This window comes from Suricata suricatta, chromosome 2, assembly GCF_006229205.1.
Source record: "Suricata suricatta isolate VVHF042 chromosome 2, meerkat_22Aug2017_6uvM2_HiC, whole genome shotgun sequence".
Lineage (NCBI taxonomy): Eukaryota > Metazoa > Chordata > Mammalia > Carnivora > Herpestidae > Suricata > Suricata suricatta.
Genome location: NC_043701.1, coordinates 60,978,068 through 60,997,803, shown reverse-complemented (window position 1 = coordinate 60,997,803; position 19,736 = coordinate 60,978,068). Strand labels below are relative to the sequence as shown.

The 19,736-nt window shown below is 39.4% G+C and overlaps 1 protein-coding gene across 1 annotated transcript in view; it reads right to left on the bottom strand.

The window, feature by feature from the left end:
* Window positions 1-19,736, bottom strand: part of COG5 (component of oligomeric golgi complex 5) — a 302,966-nt gene that overhangs the window by 16,185 nt on the left and 267,045 nt on the right. The window contains exons 17-19 of the mRNA XM_029927167.1: window positions 10,837-10,940; window positions 6,653-6,890; window positions 836-912 (exon numbers count right to left, since the gene is read on the bottom strand). Of these exons, the coding sequence (XP_029783027.1) occupies window positions 836-912; window positions 6,653-6,890; window positions 10,837-10,940 (419 nt within the window). The remainder of the gene's footprint in view (window positions 1-835; window positions 913-6,652; window positions 6,891-10,836; window positions 10,941-19,736) is intronic.

The following is a 19,736-nucleotide window of genomic DNA, read 5'->3' as shown; positions in this document are numbered from 1 at the left end:
TGGTGTGGTAGAAAAATGGGTATTTATGTTTGGTGCCCTCAGCCCTCAGGGTTGGTTGTCTTTTTTAACATACACATTTTCTGCATGTGCCACGATGTGGTAAAGTTTGGCTTATTGAATAAACAGCCATAGCTATTAAGCTATTCAGTGTTCCTTACAATCTAAAGTGGTGAAAGGCCTATTTAAACACCCAGCACTGAAAAGGATTTTCCCATAAATTGGTGTATTCTAAGGTAGTGGATTTGAATTAACTTACTGTTTTTCTTTTTGAACTGGTCTCTATGAAGTTCAATTATAAATCTGTGCTCAATTGCATTAGCCCATCTTTATAGTTATTCCCTCATTTCACCACTAAACTCTTTTAATATTCTATTTAATAGTTTTGCTTTCAAATCTAATCTCTGACCTTTAGAGGTAGGTTAGATTGAATATGATATATGAACAAATGAAAATTTCAGAAAAAGATGCCTAGATAATTACAAATTGCCTGATATTACTACTCAATATATTTCTGTAAGAATGAATTAAAAAAATACTCCTTGAAAGAACATAAAATTTATCAATCCTGTCTTGTGAATTTTAACTAAAAAGTCACTATACACACACACACACACACACACACACACACACACACACACACATCACTGCACATAATTCTATATGGGTTTCTGGTTTCAATAATAACTTTTAAGATAAACCATATGAAATTGCCATTGCTATAGGTCACAAAATGGTTGACTATTGGCAATTTCATATTTGCCATGAATAGTAGGAAGGGATTTATCTGCTAATAGGATCTGGATACATCAACCGCAATAAAGGAACTAGGTCTCACCTGAATGACCTCAGCATCCGATAGGACTTTCCTAAATCAGACACTCTTCTGCAGAACGGACTCACGGCCAGCTCCATCTGAAACATTAAAAGATACTCCATGGTTTTGTCAGAATATGTCAGAATCCTGTTTTGAACTGGGACACACACCTGGGTCACAGAAAATCATAGTTCGCAGTAAACATAATTTTACCCGGACTGTGAGGCACATTTTGAAATTTAATTAAATTTAATAAAAGGCATGAACTTAGACAACTTTTGCATTTAGTAAAGGAGTGTAACAAGAGACAATTCCTTCAAGAAAATAGAACATGTTTTGGTTATGTAAAAGGAGGAGGCTTAGATCTTTTCTCCAGTGGAAGATTGGAGAAGGGAAGGTTTTTAAGACTGGGTGCCTTACTTTAAGTGGGCATCACAAGCGTTTTTAGATTAAGTTTAAATAACGACAGTTCTCATCCAGCTGGCCCATGTGATTAAAAGCACTAACTCTGGAGGTAGCACAACTGTGTCAAATTCCAAATACAAGGACCACTGTGCGGCCCTGGACTTCACTTCTTTTTCCAGGTTCCCATCTGTCAAATGGAGATAACACCATGTCACAGAAGTATACAAATAACACAGAGACCTCCACAAAGCAGTATGTGTGTATCATGAAGTGCTTGTTAAATGGTGGCAATTATTACCAGTATTTTTATTTTTATTTTAATATAATTTATTGTCAAATTGGTTTCCATACAATACCCAGTGCTCATCCCAACAAGGGCCCTCCTCCATGCCCATCACCCACTTTCCCCTCTCCCTGCAAATTCCCTCTTTTACATTACTACCGAGTTAATTGGCTTCCTGACTCAAGAACTACTGATTCCACTTTATCTTCCTCCTCTGACAGGACATTCTGTCACTAAAGGGGGCTGGAGGCTGTCTGTTCTTTATCTGGCAAGTGGCAAGTTTTCACCGAAGCGGGACTCAGGTGGTAAACAGGTCCCCCTCTCTTGCCATCACCAGGACCCTGGTAAAGAACAGTTTAGAAAATGTTTGAAAAAAGTAATGGAGCATCTTTCTTCAAGAAAACACAGGAATGGAAAGTAGAAATTCGGTCCTGCTGGTTATTCGTCTAAAATATAGCTCAAATCTTCCCCACTCTAAGACCATGGAGACCTAAATGATCACTCATCTGAGAAACATTTTTGATTCCCTATTAATTGCTAGGCACCAAGTCAGACATGGGAATGAGAAGATCTTGCCTTCTGGGAGCGCTTTCAAATTTAGTGAAGATTATCTATTTATCTGTCTGTCTGTCTGTCTACCTACCTACTTTAAAGGACCAGTGTATACTTTTATTTCGAGAGAGAGTGAGCAAGTGAGCATGAGTGGGGGAGGGGCACAGAGAGAGAGAGAGAGAGAGAGAGAGAGAGAGAGAGAGCAAGAGAGCGAGAATCCCAAGCAGGCTCTGCACAATCAGTGCAGAGCCCTAACAGGATTCAAACTCACAAACCGTGAGACCATGACCTTAGCTGAAATCAAGAGTTGGGTGCTTAACTGACTGAGCTACCCAAGCACCCCATATTTATTTAAATAATAATTATTCATCAAAATCATAAAAAGCTGTGTGCATGTGCATATACACATACATATACTGCATATAGCTATATACACAGACGGTTATTATTAAGCAAAATAACAAGTGTGGTATCAAATGTATGAACTGACTGGCACAGGGGAAGCGGAGGACAGCTTCTTGGAGATAGTTTTGAGGGCAACTAGTGGAATTTCTAGGTGGAACAAGTGATTTCTCTACTAACATACAGAAGAGACAGAATATGCCCTCTGTGTCTAGAGGGAAACCTCAACATGGTTAGAAAACTCTGAAATACAGAAGATTAAGTACATAAAAAGGGAAAAGTCAAGGTTTAAAAAAAAAGTCAGGATTCTTGTCAACAAAGCAAAACAGAGCAGGTTCAAGCCAATGTTTTCAAACAAGACAACTTCTTGGGGCCTGCTTAGTTCCTTCACTTGATGGAATTACTGTTTAGTTCCTTCACTTCAGAAAATGGCATTTATTTTACACTGAGCACAAAGTAAAAGTGCTATTATCATGTATCCCTGATTTGGTAATTGTAATCATATACATGTGTGGTGGGGGGAAACTTGGGAGATGGTTTTTACACACTGGGATTACATGAAGTATTTTTCATGAAATATTTTTGTCATTTTCTTCAATTATCCTGCTGGGCTTCATCATCTTCAAAGATTAAGCCAAAAAACCTTTGCCTCAGCACTTGAGCAGAATGGAATGTTAAAGCCAATTTAAGGAGCTAGGGAAAAACTGTAATATAAGAGAGGAAAACCTTGAATTGCTGTGTAATCTATGATGGTACAGGAGATTTCTATGCCATAGGACAATTTCAAAATATTAAAATTTTAAAATAAACAAAGGACCTCTAGGGTACTGAAAACCATTTTCTTCTGCCAGAATTCCATCAAACAATAAAGGAAGTGTTTCTAGAGGGCAAGAGTGTTCCTTTTAGAGGAGGGGCTCTACAATTGGCCACGGATGGGCAAACGGCGTGTTCGCAGGGGGCGAGTGGTCAGCTGCAGGCACGGTGAACTAATTACAGAGCGGCTCTGTACCCATCGCAGACATTTGGTTAGCCACAGGGCATCTGTGGATATTCCTACCGCTCTCCTGGCCTGACACTGCTCAGGAGAAAAGGCAACTAGAATGGAAATCTTGGGAATTTTGTTTTCCTTTCCAAATTTATATTTTTGGGCCAAAAAACGATATATATGTCTATCTAAAGGGCACCAGAAGACCTATAACAAGAAACTGCTAGGAGTACTACCAAGTAAATAAATCAATGCCAATTCCACTGGCCACCCTTTCCCTCGGAGAAGAAAGGAAATTGAGGGGCGGAGGGAAGTGCGTGCTGCAGAGGGCAGTGTGGACAAATCCCCCGAGGGATTTTAGTCAGCAGACCCCAGTGGCCTCGAACAAGCTTAGTGTTTTAGAACTGCTGTATGATCAGTGTAGACACAAAGAGCATGTGGTCACAGTAGGGAATTAATTACCTGTAGGAAACCGCCTCATGCCCATGACCTGATTCCTAAGGAGGCTGCACGTCGGGCACTTCCCTCACCACAGACCCTCCAGATGGCACCGGGCAACTACTCTCCCTTTCACCTGTGCAACGGTGCCAGAGGGGACAGGTTAGGGTTCCTAAAGAAACTGTTAGAAGATGCCATAATCTGTCTTTGCAAGCGGACTGAATGACAACTAGTCAGCGATCCCAAACCCACTCCTCTGGGGCTCTTCCCGAGCTCCTTCTCCTGTTCTTTATGCCAGCAGAGCAGGCACTCTTATCACAAGAATACTTTTAAAACCCAGAGAGGATTTGTGTGTTCTTGATTCCAGTGGCCTCGGCGGCTTTGTTTCATTTTGAATACAAACTGATAGAACGTTCAATACCAAGGCAGTCAAAGGACTTTCCAGTCCCCAGCTGAGGCGAGTCATGAATACAAATGTCAGGGTAATACCTTCTCAGTGTTTGACTCTCCCAGGAAAACATGTCCAATCAGATATGATCCTGAAAGCTGAGGCGCAGCACCGCACAGCCGTGGTGTGGCAAGAAGCCAGGTCCAGTTAAAACCCCCAACTCGCTGTAATTTTTGTCAGTAACGGGGGGAGTAGCTGGATATTACCTGCCACGGCTACTGGGTACAACGTGACTACCTATAATAGCGCTTCCTCCTGTCTTTCCTGTGCCCACAGCCCACAGGGTAGAGACCATATGCAAGCTGAGTGGCAGGACGCTCTGAAGCGGGGACACGCGGTCTGGGAGGGAACAAAGGACTTAGCACCACACAGACTGCAGCAGCCAGTCATCGCAGGGCTGGCAAACAGATTCTTAAAACTGAGTAGATGCTGCTGCTTCTATATTTAAGAAATGGTAAAGAGAGGTTGCCCTGGAGCATAAGTTGGTAATCAGGACTAATGAGTTTCACTGATCTTAAGGGAAGGGAGCTGAGAAAAGGCTTGGCTTACTGGGCAACATGTCTTAAGGAAGAAGAAATGCCAAACAGAATTCTGAATGATGTGGCTTCTGGAAGGTGGGAGTCAACCTGTCACCGGCCACTGTGCCTGTGGAGCAGGTGCCGGCTCCGGGGGTCCCAGGACAATGCTCTCCATCTCTCAAGACTCATAAGGGGACATCTCATTAAAACAACAACCAGCCACGAGGAGGTCCTCTCCGGTTCTGCTCACGGCCTCTTCGACTGCAGTGCTGCCTCCAGGAAAGTGACTCAAGGACCAGCTGGAGCCGAATGCAAATAAACTGGTGGGGGAGGGAGCCCAGGAAGCCAAGAGGACAGGAACAGAAAAACAAAATTCCGGAGGAAAGGGAAAAGAGAACAGACACCCGTTTGAGTCTAGTGTTTCTGTCAAGAGCAGGACTTGGTACAGGGCCGTGCCCTCAGCCCAGCAAGCTGCTTAGGGCCCAATCAAGGACAAGTAAACACACTGCTTATGTACAATCCTCTTTAAGACAGAGTGTACCTGTAACAACAAAGCAAAGTGTAAGGGGGCATGAGAATGTAGCTGATGAAAATGGGGAAAGGTCAAAGGAGCAACATGAATGGTAACATTTAACTTCTATTTTGATGCCTAGGCCACTACAGGCATATTTCCCAAAGGAAGCTTCTTTACTATGGTTGGGTAGTGTCAGGTGTATCGTTTGGGGAGGAAAATGACTAATTCTGGACCAATTAGTATGCAAAGAGTCTGGCTCTTGAAACATGAGATAATGTACCTGTGCCTCTATCAGGTATGAGGGAGTGTCTGACAATCACCCCAGTATAAGGAGTGGACCACATCTTCTCAGTGAGGGAATAATGAACCCAGACCTGCCCCCAGATACACACAGGGATAAATGAGGACATTAAAAATTGACTATCTTTATAAGCAGGGAGGATCTGGCAAACTATGAATAATCCATCTGAATGACTATTTAGACTAGTAAAGTTAACAGCTTGGAGAGGCTTAAAAAAATGAGTTCACCTTTGACATACTATGTAAATATGAATGATCTCTTTCTGAATCTTTTAACTCAAGTGTATGTCTGAGGGATTTCTTCTTGGCCTCTGATATTGCTGAAAGGCTTCCAAAAATCTGTCTAAAGGAAAAAGGAAAAAAACCCTTTCCATAAGAGGTGATCATGGTTTGAGAGACTGGAATGACTTCAAGGCTGGCCATACACAAGAAAGGTAATCTGTTCAACAGAAAGAAACCAAATAATCAGACCCTCCATCTAGCTGGTCCACTGTACACCTAAATGAATTAGAACACTGTATTGGCACACTGAGCTGGCCACTAGAGGATTAGAGATATGCTAGGAGCGTTTTCTCTTTACATGCCAACGGCTAGCCTCTTTACAGTATTTGAAGGAAATTTCATTGCCTATATGGTTTTCCAGCAAAATTAATCAATTACTCTTATTAACACTGATCTTGTAGGATGATAATAGAAAAGCCCAAAGTTATGTCAAAATGGGATGTGTTTCTGTAATGTAGAATGAACTACTTCACCTTAACTTTGAAATCTCAAACATGAGTGATGACTCTTAAATAAAGAAAAAAAATCTGGGATGAAAGTATCTCTAAACTCTTCTCTCTCTTTTATACCAAGTCAGTTTAAATGAATTTATTTTTCTTTATTAAAGCTTCAACTCTTTAAAACCCCAAAAGAACACATACTTAGTCTTTCAATAGATAGGTACTATAGAGGCTGAAACATTTCCCCCTTTGTAGCTATGCATCAATTTACCTGAGCAAAATCAGCAGCAAGTCGGACCTTCCCACCTTCGCCCAGAGGTCTTATGAGACTGGCATTGCGAATAAAAAGTTCAATTGCTCTTTGGGCAATAGCTTCAGTATTGTCAAAGACAAAATCCAAGCATTCAAAGTGGTTAAAGTAGTCACTCATAACTCTGGCAATGAAACCCTGAAGCTCCTTCATGTACAGAGAACAAGGAACGTCAGGCTTTCCTGAGCTGGATAATGACCTGCGAAAGGGAAAAAACAGACAATGCACTAACAGCCACTATTTAACTTTTGGCTGCCGCCCCGCCACCTGCTATTTTAGTCCTATGGAATTTTTTCCCTCAATGGTAAAAAAGGTATTGTTTACTTTTCCTATGAGTTAAGGAGCATAAAATAATGTTTAAATTATAAAAGCTGTTTTAAGATGCTAGAAAGATTTCTGAAGAAATCCTAGAATCCATTTACCTAGAGATTATTAAAAATGAAACAGACAACCATCAGTATTGGATGATTCGCATGGTGCCTTATGCACTCTCTGACCTCTGGAGGTCCTTGTCAGCGTTACAAATCTCCATCCACTCACATGTTTCACCTGGCTAGTGAATAAATCAATAATGAAGACTGAAACAGCGTTTTACACTTTGTAAGGGCAGAAAACACTGCCTGCCCCAAACAAATACTTGGCAAAGATATTTCTGCTCCTGTGCTATTCAATCCGATCAGCCCAATAGTAGATTTCTGGCTGTGTTGCTGGTTATGTAACAATACACATGGTATGCAATTTTTTCCTCCCAGATGATGAGGTTTGCAAAGGCTTTAATTTGGATCAACAGATGATGCCAGCTGATGCTCCATGAAATACTATTTATAATTTATAAATGTTTATAATTGCTCTTTAAGGAATATATTAAAAGAATGTGAAATATTTATAGGAAGGAAATTATACCAAAATTAGAAATCACCTGATATTAATTAGCTAACCAATGAGATCACTGGTTATAAAATGCTGAATCTTCTTTAAAAAATGAGCATTCCCATATGCTGAGAATGACGTAGAAAGAGTGGCAATGCTCTAGGGAACAACAACAGATATGACTCAAGTGCCCGGAGCAAGAGAATAAGGTGAACTTCATTATCTTCAAAGACGGCAATGAATGGTTATTATCAGAGGATACGACCCAAAGGTCTTCTATTTCTAGAAGCAGACAGAAATAGAGAAACCAGTCTTAAGTTCTGGCAGGAAGAGATTTTGTTCGGGTGTAAGACAGAATGTCCTAACTGAGGCGAGGCCGTTGACGGGGAACACAGTGGACTGCTGTGTGCAGGGTCACACGGTGGAGGGCTGCTCGGGTACAGGGTGCAGAGATGGCCTCAGTAAGCAGGGCAATCTTCACATGGGGTTTGGTTTTGCCAGATTCAGACACAGTACAGCCTTATCTGCATTTAGTTCAAGAGACAAGGTTGGAAAAAAAAAACAAGGGCACCAATCTCTTTCATATTTTCTTGTGCTTTGTCGAAAGCACAGTTGTTATCTTGGTACTCCTCCAGAGGAGTGTTTCAAGAATTTTAATCTGGTTAATTGAAATGATTTCCATCAGGATTAGAAAATAATATACGAAAACAGGTACTTGAGCACGTGTCAATGTAAGTAAAATGACCCACTGGACAAAATTTTGAAATAGACATTATCAGTTAGTGTGGATTGAAAGCCGGATTTAAATTTGCTAAAAGGCAAAGCTTGCCTGGCATCCACTAAAGCTCATTTTTCCCAATTACGCCAAAGCTTTTAGGAAGCGATTTATACCCAGAGGGCGGAGTAAGTCATGGAGAAGTTGAAGAGCCTTCATAGTGAGAGCTGCACCCGCAAGTCGAAGGCACATAGAATGCACACCTGGGAAGTGTAGCTGTTCCCCTCCACGTCACCAGTATTTCTGGTGCGTGTGTGCGCTCTGCCCTTGTCAGAGGAGAGCACCCATCGCTCCCAGATCTAGAGTCTTCTACTTTTACTACCTTCCTTCCCCATTCAAAGCTATAACCGGACAGGGGCCATGTTACATTAAATAAAAGAATTTCAGTCAACGCATTATGTCAATCACACATTTCCATTTTAAGCTTTATCTAAGTTGGAAAGAAAGACACTGGTCCTATTAAATACATTTTAAATACCAGGAAACCAGGTTAAGTATTACTTTTTAAGTAGCAGAGGGACTCTGTAACCCAGCACACTCCACATAAAGCAGGCTGACAATGTAAACCTGCTTTATTCCTTGTACCTAAAACAGGTAGAGAGAGCTTCAAAGGGCAACGTGTTCACTATTACTGTTCCACTGTGACCCCTGCAGCTGGCCCTACAATAAAAGTGAATTCCTCCTTCCTGAGTAGTTTAATCTAACTTCACCTTATGTTTCAGATAAGCCAAACATTTCATATATGGAGTAACATGACAGAATTAATAATAACGAAGCTCTAGAATGAGAGAATTACTGTCATGGAGCAATAACTTTCAATGCACCATAAAACAACAGTGTTCTACGCTCCTATAAGGACACATGTGGAAAACGACTATCAGTGGAATCTCAAATGTCTGCCATATATATAGAGAGAGGGCTGAAATGGAGCCATCAAAAGCCGTTTGAGAAAACAAATTGAGAACAGTGTCATACACATTAAAATAATGCTTCGTGCTCATGGCAACCTATTAGTGGTAATCTGGCTTCCTAGTATTTAAGCAAACTAGTAAGAATGTACCTATTAAGAGAACCAGCTTTTAATGTCTAATCTGTTCTCTACAGGTACTAGCTGTGGCTCACAGTATCAAGTGTCACCTGACTGCTCTTATAGAAGGAGCCTAATTTTTTTTTTTTTCCTTGTCAGAGGCATCGACAATCAGAATCACCAGAACGTTACAGATCACCTTTGAACAAAATTCCTTTCTTTCCACCCACTGCTAAGTCAGCAGTTTTATGCTCCTGCCTCCAAATATTATGGCCTTTTGGGTATAATCCACTTTGCCCTTCTGTGCTTCATATCATTATTAAAAATATTGACCTTTTCACCCTTCAAAAAATATTTTGTAGCGGTGCCTAGGTGGCTCAGTTGGTTAAGCATCTGACTTTGGCTTAGGTCATGTTCTTGCAATTCCTGAGTATAAGCCCCACACTGGGCTCTATGCTGACAGCTCAGAGCCTGGAGCTCTCGCTCTCCCTCTCTCTTCTCCCCCTCTCTCTCTCTCGATCTCTCTGTCTCAAAAATTAATAAGCATTGAGAAAAAATTTTAAAATACTTTGTAAATGAAAGAAGTGATTTGAAAAATTAACACTATAGAACTCACATAATTTTCTACAAACAGCTAGACTAGTGGCTGAATGTTAATTAAGTAGATATTCAAACAACATGAATAGAAATAGAAATAGAAAAATTTAAAAATAGTAACTATGAACTAGGAATATAAAACATGTATCTACATATTAAGATTTTAATGTTTAGCTCTAGAGTGTGGTTAAGTTTTAAAAAAATCACTCTAAGCATGTGCAAATAACTATTCCAAACTCTCTAAAAATAATGTATTTTCTTAAAAATGACTTCAGGAAACACTGGGTTAGGACCTATGATTCTCATTCTCAAGACAACTATGACATGAATAAGCAGTACTCCTGTGAAACAGCCGTGCAATACTACTGAAGTATTGATGGCCAGACGTGACATGACCAGACTGAATTGCCACCACATTCTGAGAAAGGAACACTTGCAGGGCGGTGAGATGCAGCGTGCCTTCAAAGCCTGAGTGCGACTCAGACCAGCAGAGTGGCAGAGGCAGAACATTTTATACAATAAACAATAAGCCTATGCCACAGCTCAAGTACAGAGTGCTTGTGAGAAGGATAAAGGTAAACTTGAGAAGAAAAGATGGTACCAACTGCCAGAAGTCCTGAATCACACTGAGGCCCATAGACATTAGTGATTCTATGTTTCAAAGGCAGGAGAGAAATGATGAAAACAAGAATTGAAAAATTTTAATCAACTAACGGCGCTCACAATGGATAAAGCAGTATGAGGTTGGAGGCCATGCCTGCCACGAAAGGAACGAGCTGTGGTTGGGAAGAGACTTAGGGAGGAGGGGTGGGGAGGCGGGTCACATGTAGGACAAATGTAGTAAAGGTTAGTAAGCTTGTGGTTGAAAGTGCTTACCCAGAAAAATCTTCTTGATGCATGGTGATGATTATGGCCTCTATAGCATCTCCCACGGAAGTCAGTAGGGGGTGCAAAGCACTTCCCATAAGAACATGGATTGTCTAAATAGAAAAAGGAAGGATAGACAAAATTAAAGACCAACACACAGTATTCTGAGACGGAGTAGCACTTTGGAAGGTTTTATTCGAATTCAGATATAAATATATATAGTTTAACTGCAATAACTCAACAGGAGTCTGTTCCCTTCCAACTGCTGTTGGGAATGATCTTTAAAGCTGAAAATATGTGCAACATGGCACTGAACATTTCAACTCCCCCACTCCTCTCAAATTTTCAAGAGGTCATGGTCACATGAGTCCTGAGGAGTGGCACTTATAAAGATCAAATGAACACATTGTGCCAAGTTTCTGAAAAGAGTAAGGCAAGACCCAAAGTGACTCTTGTTGGTGAAGACACAACCAGAACAACATCACATGCTCTCAAGCAGAGTGAGAATAAATATGTGGTGATTCTTGGAGGACAGGGCAGTTAGGCAGTTCCCGAACTAGACTCCTATTTGGTAGGAGTGCTTTTGGTACTTGGTATCATCTTCCTTCCCAATCTTTATCCTTAGCTTCTCATAAATATCCTGTACTTGAGCCTCTGGCATGGGTGTGTTCTTATTCTTGTCGTCACAACTGGACTGGCAAGGCGTTTGCTACTGGAATCTCGAGGGTGGAAGACAGAGACGCTGCTACACAGCCTCTGATGCACAGGACAATCTCCCACAAAGTATCTAGCGTAAAATGTCAATAATGCTAAGGTTGAGAACTGTTCTACAGTGGTTACATTATGGAAGACTCTTGGCCTTATTTATGGGTTTTTAGTGTGAAAATACTAACTGGGCCTCAGTACACACTTAAAATCTTAAATTTAAATATATTACATATGCTTCACTGGTGATTACATATAATGAAGATGGATGGCTTTGGCTCATACGAACAATAGAAATCAATCAGAAAAGGTTAAATAGGACCCTTATCCATTATATTCCTAAACGTCATCTCTAGCCCTTAATCTCTGATAAAAGTAAACATATTGTACGTGGGGATTGGCGGGGAGCGGAGGAGGCAAGGGGAGAGGAGGAGGCAAGGGGAAAGAGAGAGAGCAAGTACTTGAGCAAGAGCATAGAGTTGCCTTCAAGGAGTTCACAAGCTAGTGACAGCAGATAACAACCTCTGGCCATAGCAATGCTCCATAGAGTGCTATGGGACTGTGGGAGAAACCTCACTTAAGCTGACATATCTGAAACACAGAAGGCACTGGCCTAGACCGAATTTCAAAGGACAAATATTAAGAACCAAATGAGGAGAGGTGGGCTGAGAGAGCACACGTTAAAGGCATGGTTGCCTGGGAAAGCTGATGCACTCGACTGCAAAGCATTCAATATGGGTAGGGTGTGAGGTGCCTGCCCACGTGGGAAAAGACTCAGCAGACGTACTCTGTAGGCTACTAGGAGTTGAAAATTTATCCTGAAGGGAATGGGAAATGAATGATGGGTTTTAAGCAATGAACAAATGTGGTTTAAAGATATGAATTGGGAAAAATCACATTGGATGGCAGACTGGGTAACTAGACTAAAGGCAGTACTCGTCTTGATGCCAAATGGTGAGCATCCAAACAAAATCAGAGGCAACAGCAATAGATATGAGGAGACAGGCTGCAGATTCTTTGAAAGGAGAACAGCAGGTCTCAGTAACCAGGTTTGAAAATTATGGAACAGAAAGAATTAGGTGTATACTTATATTTTTTCTTTAATGATTTGGTAATATTATTAACTGAATGTGTAAGTACAGAAGCAGCAGGTTGACTTGGGGATGAAGAGAAGAAATGGTGAGTTCACATTTGGACATGAGTTTGAAGGGTTTATGGAAAATCTACAAGGGCTATCCAGAACATACTGAGATATTTACATTAGTAGTTCTTGACACATTTGACTATATTGGGTAATCTTCGGCTTTTAAGAGGGAAGATGAAGCCAGAAGAGTCAATGAGATCCTAGAGGAGGGTTTGTAGAGTAAGGCTAACTGCCATTTTGAGGTCTTTCAGAAGAGGAGCCCTTGAAGGATTAAGATGGGCAAGATCATTTACTTCGTATATATTATGTGCTGGGAACTGTGCTATTTGCCACACGTATATATTATATAATATATTACAATACCACTTAAAATTCAATTATTCCTTCAAGAATAGTAAGATTTCTAACTCACAGATGATGAATCTAAAGTAATTTATAGATTGGAAGCTAAAGTGAAATTAAGGACACTGTCCATAAGCAAGCAAGTAGAAGAGCTGGGACTTCCTACATGTACCTGACTCCACTGAGCTCGTGGTTACGTTTTGCCCATTTAGGGCAGAGAAGCAGGAAGAGATTTTAGAGTATGGGTAGAAATGACTGGACAAAAGTTCAAGAAAGAACAGATTTTCTCCTCTAGTATGAAAGAGTGTGTGTCTAACTACAGATCCTCCTACAAATAATTATGGAAAACCAACAAAAAACCTACTGTAGAGTTGTAGAGATAGAAAAAAAAAAAGCAGGCAATTTTAGAAGGGTGTGAAAATCTAGAGCAAGCAATCAGAGGAGAAGGAGTTTCTATTTTCTGTGACTTTGCTCCATGAGTGACTACTGTTATGAGAGTGGCAAAGGTGGCTGGCTAAAACTCTGAGAGTTAAACAAAACAAATCCTGCAGTCTTTCAGGCCAAAGGAGCAATGGAAAGGGGCCCTGGTTCAACCAGGGTGGTTAGAGAGTGAGAGACAAACATTAGAAAGGAGAGAGCCAGAGAAGAATGGCTAATTCTATATTTAAACTCAGCACCAGTCTTCAGCTGACTCATCAACCATGCCTGTGCAAAGCAAACAAAATATGGCTGGCGACAAGGCTTAATGAACGGATGTCCAAGGCATGGCCAGCTGCAGGTATGTCAGTGTCCAATTAGAGCCTAGGCAAGCTCATTAATCACTAAAGAAACATCAACACTCAGGAGCAATGTAAAAAAATACTGAGTCTACACAACATAACATTCACAACATCCAAGATATATTAAAAATCACTACATATACAAAAACCTAGGAAATGTTATCAATTTTCAAGGGAAAAGATAATTCACAGTTGCCATCCCCGAGACGACCCAGATTCTACAATTATTAGGCAAGAACCTCAGTGAGGTAAGGAAAGAAATGCTCACAATAAATAAGAGGAAACCCCAGCAGAGTGACTGAATGTGTAAAAAAGAACCAAATGGATATTTTATTATTTATTTTTTAAAAATGTTTATTTATTTATTTTGAGAGAGAGAGAAATTGCAAGTAGGAGAGGGGGAGAGAGAGAGAGAGGGAGAAAGAGAATCCCAAGCAGGCTCCGGAGCCTGACCTGGGGCTCAATCCCACGACCTGAGATCATGACCTGAGCTAAAATCGTAAGTTGGACGATAAACCAACAGAGCCACCCAGGCGGCCCACAAATGGATATTTATTGTAAACAAAAAAAATTGCACTGCATGCATGTAGATGTAAAGGTACTTCCATAAATAAGAGGTTTCTGTAGTTTACGTAACATGGTCCAAAATTAACCCTATGAAGACCATGAACACTTAAGGATTTATAGGGTAATCCACAGAAGAACCACTAAAAAAAATCACATGAAGAGGTGCATATAAAAATCTAATAAATATATAAAAATGTAATTTAAAAAAGTCAAAGAATCCAAAGAAGAAAGAAAAGGAGGAGAAGAAGAAAGCAAAAAAAGCAAAACAAATGGGATAAAAACCGAAACTATACATCAAATTAAAACCTTGTTAATGATTATATATTGTTAATGGACTAACATTCCAATTAAAAGACAGAGATTACCAGAACAGACAAAAAGACAATTGTACACTGTCTATGGGAGATGTACTTTAAGAATAAAGACACAGAGGAGTTGAAAATAAATGGACAGAAGATATATTATGTAAACACTAAGCATAAAAAGGCTGAAGTAGGTAAATCACTATCACATAAAACAAACTGCATGACAGTAAGTATTAACGAAGCTAAAGAGGGCTATCTCATAATGATGAAAGCATCAGGAAGTTCATCAGGAAGGCATAACAATAAGTAAATACATATGTAACATAGCTTCAACAGAAGTCGTAAATAGCTTCAAAATTGAGGTGTCAAAAATTGACAGGATTAAAAGGTCCATAATCATAGTACAAAACTGTAACTTCTGTCTTCCAGGAGTTGATAGAACCACTATATAAAATATCAGTAGAGACACAGAAGATCTGAACACATTATCACTATACACATTCCCACTACCTTGACTTAATTGATATTTATAGAATAACATACTCAACAATTGCAGATTAGACCTTTTCTGTCAAACACACAGGCTCACTCACCAAGACAGACCAAAGCACATGACAGGCCATAAAACAAGACTCAATAAATTTAAAGAACTAGAATCTTACAGAGTATGGTTTATGATAATAATTAAATTAAAAAATAAGGTATCTAAGAAAACCACAAATAATTGGAAAATTTTTTAAAAACCCACTTCCAAATAACTCATGAATCAAAGGAGAAAATGCAAAGGGAATTTGAAAATATTTCAAACTGAGTGAAGATAAAAGCACAACACATCAAAACCAAAGTTACTTAGAGGAAAATTTATAACTTGTTACATTTATTTGGGAAGGGAAAAGATCTAAAAATCAATGGTACGAGGTATATTTAAAAAAAGAAAGGGCAAAGAAAATCCCAAGTAAGTGGAAGTAAATAAAAAAAAAAAAGCAGAAATCAATGAAAAAGACAAATAGAGAACATTAATAAAGTCAAAAGTTGGCTCTCTGAAAAGGTCAATAAAACTGATAAAGCCCTAGCTAAACTGATGATGAAGAAAAAAAGAGAACAAAAACATCAATAGAAAAAATAAAGAAGAGGTAATCACTAGAAGCCCCAAAGACAAAAGGACAGTAAGAAAATATTATGTACATCATTATTCTGACAAATCAGGTAACTTAGATGAACAAATACCTTGAAAGGCACAAAGTGTCAAAGCTCAATAGAGAAGAAACAGATAACCTGAATAGCCTTTTACCTAGTAAACAAACCAAATTTGTAGTTATAAACTTCCTACAAAGACAACTACAGGCTTAGATAGCTTCACTGGTGAATTTTACTAAGCATGTTAGAAGACAACAACACAAATTCTTTCAGACAACAGAATAGGAGGAAATATTTCCAAACCTAATTACTGAGGCCAGTAATAACTTGATACCAAAATCAGACCAAGAATTGCAAGAAAATTATATACCAATATTCTTATGATTATAGATGCAAACACCATTAACAAAAATTAAGTATATCAAATGCAGCAATATATATAAAAATGGTGATATATCATAACCATGATGGGTTTGACATCTGAAAATCAACTTTTGCATTTTATTAACAGAATAAAGGTGTAAAACCATATGATTATTTCAACAGAGAAAAAGCTATTTGATGAAATGTCATTTGTAATTTTGAAAAGTCTCAGTCAACTAGGAATAGAAAGGAATTTGTTTAATCTAATAAAGGCCATCTAACATCATACTTAAAACTGCAGAATACAGATGTGCTTCCCCCCAAGTCAGGGAATGCTCACCAAGGCCCACTCTCACCAGATCTGGTCAAGCCTGTACTAGAGGTCCTAGCCACGAAACAAGGCATGGAAAACAGGCATCACTTGCATCTGATATAATGGTTTACAAAGAAAATGTTCCTTTTGGCTGGGTGAGGCTCCCGCTTAGGGAAAATACAAAACAGGACTGGTAGAGGATTAATGACTACCGTAGGGAATGGAGAAAGGAGAATAGATTATATTTCACAAGTTCTTTACAAAGCAGGGAAGTGTGTCATACATTTTTCAAAGATTTACCTAAAATAGCTAAGATTACAAAAATACAGAAGCCTCAGCAATCTGGATTATTCTCTCATATAGAACATAAACCCACACAATAAGGGAGAAATGAAAAACTATCATGTATAAATTTAGCAATACAATCACTATCTACAGAAAACAATCTCAGTAATAAACGAATCAGAATTACTGAGCCAACGTGTTTAAATGATACTTAACTGCTGAGGTGAGTATAATGAAAACGACTTTACATTAATATTAATTATGCCATCCATGACAAAGTAGATAATTATGAGATGTTAAACCTCAAGCCTAAAATAACATTTAATTTCAGATAAAATCTGAACAAGGTAGGGAAGAAAAGACTGTTATGTACCTTTACATATGATTTTAGTAAGTGAAACATATATTTAGTGTTTTCTTTGTCAAATAATAAAAAGTATATAGGCTTTTGGTTCCTGGGATATAATCATTTCTACATCCTACCATTCTACCCCTAACTCAAAGTAAAGTACTAAGTCTCCTACAATTATAGGAAATTCAAGGTTCTTTTTTTTTTTTTAAAGTCAAGAGGGTTTTGTTTTTTACTTAATATGTCATAACAATTTTTATGATTTAACTTAAAGAGCAAGTTGGAAATGGTTTCATTGGGTTAACATAAGCAAGTAAGTCTAACTGGCAGGGCCACTTGAACCAACTGCCAGTCTGCTCCTGTCCAATTCTCGAGGACAAAGCTGGCGCCGCCCCAGCGAACCGCGGCGCCGGCTCCCGGGGCGCTGGCTCTGGCGTACGAGCAAGCCTCAGAGCGGGGGCCTGAGAGCCTCAGCTCTCAGCCCATAGTGCCCGACAACAGGAATTACCTTTGTTGTATATTAAAAATACAGATTCCGAAGAGTACACTCTACACTGAATTATAGTTTGAACAATTTCTAGTTTTAATCTGTCAGGAGACTTTTATTATCAGGCAAAGCGCAGGCACTCTGTCTTAACCTACAGTGTGGATTTTCTCTAACAACGAGCTGTGATCATTAGGGGTCTAAAAATCACTATCAAAATGTTTTAAAAAGTAATAAATGAGGGGTGCCTGGGTGGCTCAGTTGGTTAAGTGTCTCACTCGGCTCGGGTTGTGAGATCAAACCCTGCATCAGGTTCCACACTGAGCATGGAGCCTGCTTGGGATTTTCTCTCTCTCTCTCTCTCTCTCTCTCTCTCTCTCTCTCTCTCTCTCTCTCTCTCTCCTCCCTCTCTCTCTCTCTCTCCTCCCTCTCTCTCTCTCTCTCTCTCTCTCTCTCTCTCCCTCTGCCCTTCCCCTATTTGTGCTCTTTCTCTCTCTCAAATAAACATTTAAAACAAAGTCATAGAGGAGTATAGAAACATAAGCATGTATCATACAAAATACGGAAAAATATTGTGCTGTGAAACCTTTATTTCAATTACAGACATACATATAGATGTGTATTCCATATATATGCAACTCTATAGGTATGTACATATTTATATCTGCTTATATACAGTGTATGAGGTCACCAAGTAAAATCTATTTCCTGTCTTGGATAGCGATCAAAATATGTTTGATAGCTCCTTCTAGAAGACGGGGAAAATGTGGAACTACAGAAACTCCATGAATTCCTTGCCTGGAAGCAAGAATGTAAAGACATTTTGGGTTTCCCTATTGGTCTGATTTTATGGCATTTTCATGATTATCAGTAACTTGGACAACTCTTTTTAATATTTTTAAGTTTTATTTACTTTTATTTTGAGAGTGTATGTATGAGAGAGAGAGAAGGGTAGGGGCAGAGAAAGAAAGAGAGAGAGAATCCCAAGCAGGCTCTGCTCTGTTAGCACAGAACCCAATGTGGGACTCAAACTCACAAACTGTGAGATCATTACCCAAGCCGAAGTCAAAAGCTTATCTGACTGAGCCATGCAGGCGCCCCTTTTATTGACAACTCTTAATAGAAACAATTATTTTAGGATGGTGGCTCTAATAATACTTCATCATCATGAGATGAGCATGTTGGAGGAGAAAAAGAATACAGAGAAACATCCAGGTGTGCTTTCACTGTGCTGGAGGAAAAGATGGTCTGTTTCCTACCCTCATATATGAATTTAGTGTCCTTAAGATTTGGGGCCAGTAAGTCCTCATCCATGTTACCTATGGACAGCAGTTTTACCTCTGAAATTCCCTCTTCTATTAGGATTTGTGACAACATCTCCTCCCAAGCCTCTTCTTCAGCAAACTAAAGTTTGCTGTTGAACTATTGTTTCTTTGTAGGTTCTTTACTCTCTAATTAAAAGTATTTGTCTTTGCTATTGAATACTGAAAATGAACCAAGGACTGAAGGGGGAGGGGGAGGGAGGGAAGAGGGTGATGGTCATGGTGGGGGGCATCTGTGAGGGAGAAGCACTGGGTGTATTATGGAAACCAATTTGAAAATAAACTATTTTAAAAAAAAGTATTTGTCTTTGGAATTCAGGTAGTGTCTGTCTCTGTCTCTCTCTTTTATCTCTAAGTGACCTAAATCCCATCTGACAGTTGACATCTATTACCTTTATGCAGTTATATCATACACCTTACAGATGCAGGAACTAAGGCAAGGGGAAACCTATTAACTTGCCTGAGGTCATACAGCTAGTTAAACAGCCGAGACGGTATTTGTATACTGGTGGTTTGGTTCCCGAGTCTTCACTACACAGTTTACTTAGTAAATACCAAATACCTATTTAGTAAACGAATGAATGATGATGGCAAGGTGTAATAAACACAACTCTTCGGAGTCAGCATTAGGGCTTTGAGCAAGCTATTATTTCTAAGTTGTCTACAATAGGGATAATACATAACTTGAACAGTTGCAATCATATTTCAATATATTACATGTGACTGGCTAGGAGCAGGTACTCAACACAGGGTATCTATTACTATCATAAAAATGAATGATTTCCTTGTATAAAGAGTTATCTAGTGTCAACTA